Raw genomic sequence first — 9,682 nt, 5'->3', positions numbered from 1 at the left:
GGTGGAAACCACAATAGGGATGCGCGGCGCCATGAGGATAAGGGGAGCGATTGAAGGAACGCTAGAAAGAGCGCTCGGCGGCGAGGCAGAGGTAAATACGGAGCTGCCGGAGCAACAACAGTAGTAACAGTGATTGACAGCTGCTTGTCAGAGAAACCTGCCTGCTTGAACACATGCGACATTGTAAGAGCGTTATTACAAATACACGGATGAGCCAAAACATTATGACCCAATGTGCCGTTGCCGAGCCAAACGGCGCCGACCCACCGAGGAATGGACTCGAAAAGACCCCCGAAGGTGTTCTGTGGTATCTGGCACCAAAACATTAGCAGCATATCCTTCAAGTCCTGTACATGTCCAGCGCATCCCACAGACGCTCAATCAGATTGAGATCTGGAGAATTTGGAGGCCAGGGCAACACCTTGAACTCTTCATCATGTTCCTCAAACCATTCCCGAACAGTGTGTGCAGTGTGGCAGGGCACGTTATCCTGCTGAACGAGGCCCCGGCCATCAGGGGATACCATTGCCATGAAGGGTGTACCTGGTCTGCAATGATGTTTAGGTAGGTGGCACGTGTCAAATTGGTGTCCGCGTGAATGGCCGGACCCAGGGTTTCCCGGCAGAACGTTGCCACACGCGTCACACTCCCTCCACCGGCTTGTCGTCTTCCCACAGTGCATCCTGGTGCCATCACTTCCCCTGGGAAACTGTGCACACGTACACGGCCATCCAAGTGATCTAAAAGAAAACGGGACTCATCAGACCAGGCGACCTTCTTCCACTGGTCCAGTTCCAATGCTCTTGTGCGCCCATTGTAGGTACCATTGACGGTGGACAGGGCTTGTCATGGGTACTCTGACCCCATACGCAGCAGGGTGTGATGCACCGTGTGTTGTGACATATTCCTCCTGTAACCATCATTAAAATGTTCCCTGACTTGTGCCACAGTAGCATTTGTAGTCTTCTGTCGGTTCGGACCAGACAGGATGGCCTTGGGTGTTGACTAGAGAACCGATTGTTCGCCTACCATCTAATCCACCCAGACCTTGATATGTGCCCTTGTTTGGAGATGACCAACATTATTCGGTTCACCTGTGGGTGGTCATAATGTTTTGGCTCAGTGTTGTATTACAGGAGAGCGCGATGCAACCAGGAAAAGAGGCTGAAAAGTAGCAGCCACATGATGCAGCCACTTGTGTATGTCTAAATCATTACAAGGGATGCATGACCAAAAGGAAAAAAAAAACCTGCACAAAATAAAATTTATACATTAGGTTACTGCAGCTTCCAATTTGTAAGAGTCAGCAATGTTCCCTCTAAGATAGGTGTTTCAGAAAAATTGCTGAAAATTATATTCTAACCACTGGAACCACTGGCTTTAACAACATCCATCACAATTCACACTGCAGAACCAAGGAACCTGACAAGAACCTTCTGAACCTGAATATCTGGACGTTTGAATATACGCCTAACACACGGAGGCCAAACACCAACACATTTGCACTACCGCCCTAACCCCGCTACCGCACCCCTCAAAATGCACAATAGTGCTCAGAGCTCCTTCTGCAACAGAAATCAGACAGCGTGTGATTTAATCAAATGGCATCGAATATTCATGACCAATCAGCTTCCAGAATAGATGCACAGCAGAGAAATAGATGAACACTGGAATATGCCACAGTACTCAAGTAGTTAAGATCGAGAAGGAATTGTGGGTCTGATTAGCCTTTAAAATTTAGCCTGAGGGCGTCCGGGTGGCGTGGTGGTCTATTCCATTGCCTACCAAGACGGGGATCACCGGTTCGAATCCCCGTGTTACCTCCGGCTTGGTCGGGCATCCCTATGGACACAATTGGCCGTGTCTGCGGGTGGGAAGCCGGACGTGGGTATGTGTCCTGGTCACTGCACTAGCGCCTCCCCTGGTCAGTCGGGGCACCTGTTCAGGGGGAACTGGGGAGAATAAGGTGATCCTCCCACGTGCTACGTCATCCTGGGGAAACTCCTCACTGTCAGGTCAAAAGAAGCGACTGGCGACTCCTCGTGTATCAGAGGAGGCATGTGGTAGGCTGCAGCCCTCACCGGATCGGCAGACGGGGGTGGAGCAGAGACCAGGATGGCTCGGAAGAGTGGGGTAATTGGCCAGATAAAATTGGGGAGAAAAAAAAAAGGGAGGGGGGGGGGCAAATTTAAGTTGTCCCAGCCGACAAACTCACACAACCTGTGACATGTGAAGAGAGCTTTCCTGACAAAGGCGTGTAGGTTTGTGTGCATGTACGTATATGAGAGAGAGAGCGACAGACAGACAGACAGACAGACAGACAGACAGACAGACAGACAGACAGACAGACAGACAGAGACCGACCCTTCATGCACTGCCATCTGTGTCCACTGTGTACTTTCTAGCACCTTTCAGCACCAACACCTGCAGCCACAGCGAACGAATGAAGGGCAATGTGTGTGCGTCGGGGAGTGTGTGGGCCACTGGACTCCCATCATGCGGTGTGTGTCACTGAAATAGAGCAGGAGAAGGCAAGGACCCCTGGGACGGTGGCGCAGAGCTAAGAAAAGAGCTCCTCTGCTCTCATTTAAAACAGGGCCAGGTGTTGGAGGAGGACGAGGAGGAGGGCCATACGAAGAGAGGGAGACAGGAAAAACAGAGGGCAGAAACAGAGAGAGGAATGGAGGGAAGAAAGAAAGTTGTGTGTGTGTTTGGTAACACTTTCTGAACAGCACACCCCCCCCCACACACACACACACACACACAGAGAAAAACACAAGGTAACACTTTCTATGAAGCTTGCATCTATAACGCCCTATAAGCATCTATAACGCTCTATAACGCCCTATAAGCCTCTATAATGCTCTATAAGCATCTACTGCGTCTATAACGCCCATACTTTCCTATAATGTGCATTACAATGACTAACGGCTATGGCTGAAGACTGTGAAATAGCACTGAAGTCTCATCATGCATCTCTACAAAACTTCAGCAAAACAAGCTGGCGATGATGCATTATGACATTTGACAGATAAACAGGCTAATGACGACATATGTATAATGCATAAATCCGTTTTAAATTGACAATGTATCATAAAGGTGGTTATGAGGTGTTGTGAGGGCATATACATGGTTATAATGAATCTTACAATGACGTATAGCTACACTTATAGGGCATTATAGATGCTTATAGGGCATTATAGATGCAAGCTTCATAGAAAGTGTTACCGTGTGTTTTTCTGTGTGTGTGTGTGTGTGTGTGTGTACTGTATATCTATTGATGAGTTCTCACTCGAATATAGCACGGCCCAAGTTATAGCGTACCCGGCGATGCGAACCTGCTCGATCTCCCTCACACGGACGCACACCGACACGCCATTTAGCCCCAAAGATGGGCGTCCACTTACCGGCAACAATCTAACACTCGCGTCCCACATCCATTAACCTAAAAAACACAATTATGCCACATCATTTGCAGCCTCATTTCCCGGTGTGATCCCTTTTTGCCTGGAGTAATTACTGGGAGGAATATTAGATGTTGTTCGCGTTCGGCCGAACCCCGGCCCGGGCAATTTGTTGGGCACAGCGTAATATGGCGCTCTCTTTTCATTCTTGCGTGTAATTTCCCCCAGGACGCGTCTTTGTGCTGAATCATATGTGTACATTATTAACAGGGTTGCTGGGGGCCGGGAAGGTAATACGAATAGCTGATGTCTTCTGGGTAGGGGGTTTGACGATGGGAGCAAAGCTTTTCATATTCATACCATCCCCTTGGTCATTCAGAGTAAACTTTACCCCCCACCCCCGACCGCCCTATCAGACACTTATTCCTCATATTCTGTGTTTTAAGACCGAGGAGAGCGTTCGATGAGGGGAGTCAAATTTGACCTTTCCGTGCTTGCTTTTTTTTTTTCCTTCCCCCTTTTTCTCCCCAGTTGTGTCCAGCCAATTACCCCACTCTTCCGAGCCGTCCCGGTTGCTGCTCCACCCCCTCTGCTGATCCGGAGAGGGCTGCAGACTACCACACGCCTCCTCCAATACACGTGGAGTCGCCAGCCACTTCTTTTCACCCGACAGTGAGGAGTTTCACCAGGGGGACGCGTGGGAGGATCACACTATTCCCCCCCAGTTCCCCCTCCCCCCCCCAAACAGGCACCCCGGTCGAACAGAGGAGGCGCTAGTGCAGTGACCGGGACATGTACCCCAGGGGCGAAAATCTGATATCAACTTTGGAGGGGACAATTTCATGAAATTTTCTCAAATGCAATTCCTGAGGGGGACACCAAAAGTACTGCTGTAAACCAGGGGCGAAATATTGGGGGGGATATATATCATATTTCTCCCAAGATGGTGGAGGGGGGGGGGTGTCCCCCCGTCCCACCCGGGATTCCGCCTATGACGTACCCACATCTGGCTTCCCACCCGCAGACATGGCCAATTGTGTCTGTGGGGCTGCCCGACCAAGCTGGAGGTAACGCGGGGATTCAAACCGGCGAGCCCCGTGTTGATAGGCAATGGCATAGACCGTTACGCCACCCAGACGCCCTCCGTGCTTGCTTTTAATTGAAGGCGAAATGTAAAAGCGAGAATTGCTGACAGACATTTGAGCAAGCTGAGATTTCAAAAAAATCCTCCGTCTCTTTTACTGCAGATGGTGAAACACAAGCCTCGTAGGAGGACTCTGGTGGACACACGGCCAGCTTTAGCACACAACGCTCCTCCAGCCCGCTTCACCTGAGGACACACGCCAGAAAGGATGGGCTAGCTAAGCCGGCGAGAGCCTCGTAAATAACACACCGCTTAGCTCAGAGCGACAGGAGCACAGCAAACTGTGCCACTTAAGACGGTCGTAAATACCCCCGGCCCGCAAGCCAAATCTCTCCTAGTTTTGCCACAATCGGTCTCTTTTTTCTTTTTTTTTTTGTTTTGTTGTTTTCTACATGAAATGAGATGAGATTGTGAAGGAAGAGGCCAGAGGGAGTTGGTGTTTGTGGAGTGATGTGGGTGGCAGAGCGACAGGCGACGATTAGCCCAACCAGAGGAGAATGTGTGGGCGGCAGAGTGTGGAAGCAGTGGTGCTGCAAGACAGAGAGAGAGACAGACAGACAGAGACACATAGAGAGAGAGAGGGGGAGAGAAAGAGAGAGTGAGACAGAGACAGAGCGAGACAGACAGACAGACAGACAGAGAGAGAGAGAGACAGACAGACACAGACAGAGAGACAGACAGACAGAGAGAAACACACAGAGACACACAGAGACAGAGAGAGAGAGTGAAAGAGAGAGAGAGCGAGACAGACAGACAGACAGACAGAGAGCGAGAGAGAGACAGACAGACAGACAGACAGACAGACAGACAGACAGAGAGAGAGAGGGGGAGAGAAAGAGAGAGTGAAACAGAGACAGAGCAAGACAGACAGACAGAGAGAGAGAGAGAGAGAGAGAGAGAGAGCAAGACAGACAGACACAGACAGAGAGACAGACAGACAGAGAGAGACACACAGAGACACACAGACAGAGACAGAGAGTGAAAGAGAGAGAGAGCGAGACAGACAGACAGACAGACACAGAGAGAGCGAGAGCGAGACAGACAGACAGACAGAGAGAGCGAGAGCGAGACAGACAGACAGACAGAGAGAGCGAGAGAGAGAGTGAGACAGACAGACAGACACAGAGAGAGAGACAGTCAGACAAACACAGAGAGAGACACACACAGAGAGACAGACAGACAGACAGAGACACAGAGAGAGAGAGAGAGAGAGAGAGAGAGAGAGAGAGAGAGACACTCATAGCCTCTTTAGGTGGAGAGATACACGAGTGGGTTAGAAGAGTCCCTGGATAAAGACACGGATATGAGAACAAATCTGCACATCGTGCACAACAATGCACACATCCGGACGCATGTATTTATGCTGCCAGAGCGCTACGCAAGACTGTCGGGGGGAGCAGAAAAAAAGAAGAAGAATTGAATTTTCTAGGCGAAGGCTACCGTGTCTTGGACTTGCAGTAATGAGAGCGGCATCAGAGGGCATTATTTAACAAGGAAATCTCCTTCCCTGCTTTAAACACAATGTTTGTGTGTGTGTGTGTGTGTGTGTGTGTGTGTGTGTGTGTGTGTGTGTGTGTGTGTGTGTGTGTGTGTGTGTAAAGGATAGGAGAGGCGGGAGCGGGAGGGGGGGGGGGGAGAGGAAGAAAAGGATGGAGAGCGGCTGCTGACTCTCGGATGTGTAGGAGGGGCCATTTGCAGCCTGTCTCCTACTGAGCCCCTATGCATAAATAGGCAACGACAGGTCTTATCAACAAAAACTCACGCAAGCAGACACACACACCAATACAAACACACACATTACGTGAGAATTACACTGCACATTAAGATCGGCCGCGTCACAGAAAAAATAGGCGAGTGGTTAGTTAATGACCGTGATGAACCAAGCCCGCTCATAAAAATCAATGGGAAAATGTTTCCATCTGCGGCCGCTCTATTTTGAACAAGGTTCTGCAGCGGTTTTCTGCAGAACGAAAGCCCGGCCGTGCCGCCAGAGGCTGGTGGGACTATCTTTAGACAGCTGCGATCGCACCAGTCAAACAGGAAGCAGCGAGCGATCTGGGTCACACACCCCCCGGCGCCGCCGGGTCACGGCACTGCCAAGAGACCTCCGGGCGGGGAACAGCCCTGCTGCACAGGTGGATGGGAAATAAAAAGGCGCCAGATGCCTCCGCCGGGGAATCAAAACATCAGGGGGGGGGGGATCCTGGGTGTGGCTGTTATAACAGACGCTATCTAGACGGCTCAGTTGCAACCTGTTTTTAACCCGACGACCGGAGGGAGCCGCTCGGTGTTTCGGCAAAAAATTGATGGTAATCACGAAAAGATAAACACAGACAGACAGAAAGAGCGGCGGAGAGAGAAAAGGGAATCTTTTAACCGGGGGTACGAGTCGCCTCAGATTTCAAGTCGAGTCCCTTTACGGCCCTCGCTTTGGGGCAAAGATTTAGAGAGGGGTGGGGGGGGGGTCGTATTTCACTTCCCTCGCACACGTTTGTAACAAAAAGTGAAAGAACGCACGCACACGTTGGATTGGTTTTCAGTTCCCTGATGCAAATGTGACACAAAGGGTGAGTGTGAGCACAAACACGCACACACACGCACACACACACGCACAACAATATCTGCTCGGAGAAATTCTGCCTGGCCCATCTGTAAAGTCCGGCTGAGTTCCTGCTGTGAGAGGGTTGCAGTAAAACAGGGCAGATGAGACGGGATGAGCCGCTGTTTAAATCCAGTCAAATCATACACTTATCCCCCCCCTCTCTCCCCCCCCCCCCTCTCTCTCCAGGTTCAGACAAGGATATGCGGCAGTCGGGCTTGGAAGTGCCAGCTTTTTTGTGTGAGTGGGGCTGAATTCTGCACAGAGGCAACTCCAAAAATCAACGGGGGGAGAAAAAAAGCTCATAAAAGGGGGCCGTGAGAGAGAGAGAGAGACATAGCGAGAGAGAGAGAGAGAGAGAGAGAGAGAGAGAGAAGAGAGAGAGAGAGAGAGAGAGAGAGAGAGAGACATAGTGACAGAGAGAGAGAGAGAGAGAGAGAGAGAGAGAGAGAGAGACATAGTGACAGAGAGAGAGAGAGAGAGAGAGAGAGAGAGAGACATAGTGACAGAGAGAGAGAGAGAGACATAGTGACAGAGAGAGAGAGAGAGAGAGAGAGAGAGAGAGAGAGAGAGAGAGACATAGTGACAGAGAGAGAGAGAGAGACATAGTGACAGAGAGAGAGAGAGAGAGAGAGAGAGAGAGAGAGAGAGAGAGACATAGTGACAGAGAGAGAGAGAGAGAGAGAGAGAGAGAGAGAGAGAGAGACATAGTGACAGAGAGAGAGAGAGAGAGAGAGAGAGAGAGAGAGAGAGAGAGAGAGAGAGAGAGAGACATAGTGACAGAGAGAGAGAGAGAGAGAGAGAGAGAGAGAGAGAGAGAGAGAGAGAGAGAGAGAGAGAGAGAGAGAGAGAGAGAGAGAGAGAGAGAGAGAGAGAGAGAGCTGTCTGACTGAATAAAACATAGCGAGAGCACTTTTATGTCAGTCCCTGCTGGCTGAGTTAGAGGAAACTCCGAACGGGGACCGCTCCATTAAAACAAAGCCCCTGTCGATCGACAGCTACTTCCATACACATCAAGCGGGTCGCGGCTCCGGCCGGCGCCAGGGAACCGCCTTCAGGCGGCAGACGTTTTCCCACGGGCAGAAAATAGCGCACACATGTGCAACCAAACGGCTCACGAACGCAGCAGCATCGGCGTGCCGGGTGTCGGTCCCGCAAGTGGCCTCCTCTTATCGTACCGATTTGGACCGATGCACATAAATGAACACACACACACACACACACACACACACACACATATATATATATACAAACTCAAATCAAATCTGGAGTGAGGATCAAAACTGTTCTCTCCACCGCTTCTCGTGTACTCTGTAGTAAATACTATCTTGCCCGGCACTTGGACCGAAAGTGGAAGCAAACACACATACCCATCAACAGGCCGTCCGTCCTTGGGCTGGAATATAATATCGGTTAAATTAACACTTCTGAATATCAAACCATCAGCCCACACACACACACACACACACACACACACACACACACACACACACACACACACACACAAAACCCTGATCTGGAATCAGCTCCCGTCTCCAAATGTTGTGACAGTACATCAGTGACAGGTGACCTGTGATGCATAGTGTGTGTGTGTGTGTGTGTGTCACTATGTACAGTAGTCAAAAGTGTTACCGTGGAGGTCACGTAAGCTACTTACCCAAGTCTTTAGAGCCTTGGCTCTCACTGGCCAGTTCGCCCATTCTGACGAGAGCGTCAAAGTAGCCTTTTGCGGCAAACGTCACATCTGGACACACGGGGGAGCAACAATAGATGGAGAGGGGAGGGGGGGGGTGAGAGAGAGAGAGAGAGAGAGAGAGAGTAAAAAATAAAAACGGGTATCATTATCATTGTTTGAGATAAAGTGTATAATCAACTGACAATATGGTGGCACAGGGAATGAGCCTTTCAGCCGCAGCACTCAACCGTTTCGATGGCAAGCATCCACCCATCTGAAGAGTCCTTGAGCAAGGCACCGCTCCAGCAATACTGCTCTAGAGCTGTGAGCTCCTGTGTGTTGTTCAGCACTTCAGTGCTATTTGAAATCTGTTGCACAGAACTTCACAGGTCTTTCCACGTAACAGAAACCGGCCACGTGGAAAAGTGGATCCTCCCCGAGGACAACAAGCTATTAATCTTTCTATCCGAGTGTTCATACAGACCCCAGCATTGTATGAACAACCCGAAGGGGTCCCATGGCTGCGGGGTAGCCTTGCTCTGGACACTGATCAATCCTCCCTCCGTGCAATGAGCCAATAAAGCTGAAGGATACTCCAGGTTGCCAAGATCGATATCCACCCCTGCCCTATTATTGTATCCGTAGTTTTGTTGGATAATAAAAGGTCACACAGGGTCAACAACTCTGTAGCCTGGTCTGATTGCCACGCAGCCGACCAGCCTGCCAAACCGCCAATCAGTCCTCCTCAAGTGAATAATGGCGGCTATCCTTGGAGGTATATTTTACACCAATCCAAAGTGACAGATGGGCCCTGGGCCTGCAGACATCTGCTGGGTAAGACACACGTTTAACAACAAAAG

The 9,682-nt window shown here is 50.3% G+C and overlaps 1 protein-coding gene across 2 annotated transcripts in view; it reads right to left on the bottom strand.

The window, feature by feature from the left end:
- Positions 1 to 8,883, bottom strand: part of LOC130119321 (brain-specific angiogenesis inhibitor 1-associated protein 2-like) — a 60,958-nt gene extending 52,075 nt beyond the window's left edge. Inside the window, exon 1 of one of the 2 annotated variants that reach the window (XM_056287780.1) lies at positions 8,805 to 8,883. In XM_056287780.1, the coding sequence (XP_056143755.1) occupies positions 8,805 to 8,847 (43 nt within the window). In that variant the 5' untranslated portion in view covers positions 8,848 to 8,883. The remainder of the gene's footprint in view (positions 1 to 8,804) is intronic. The other variant, XM_056287779.1, reaches the window with a different exon arrangement.
- Positions 8,884 to 9,682: the final 799 nt, after the last annotated feature.

The sequence above is a fragment of the Lampris incognitus genome, chromosome 10 (genome assembly GCF_029633865.1).
Source record: "Lampris incognitus isolate fLamInc1 chromosome 10, fLamInc1.hap2, whole genome shotgun sequence".
NCBI lineage: Eukaryota > Metazoa > Chordata > Actinopteri > Lampriformes > Lampridae > Lampris > Lampris incognitus.
This window is presented reverse-complemented; position numbering and strand designations above follow the sequence as displayed.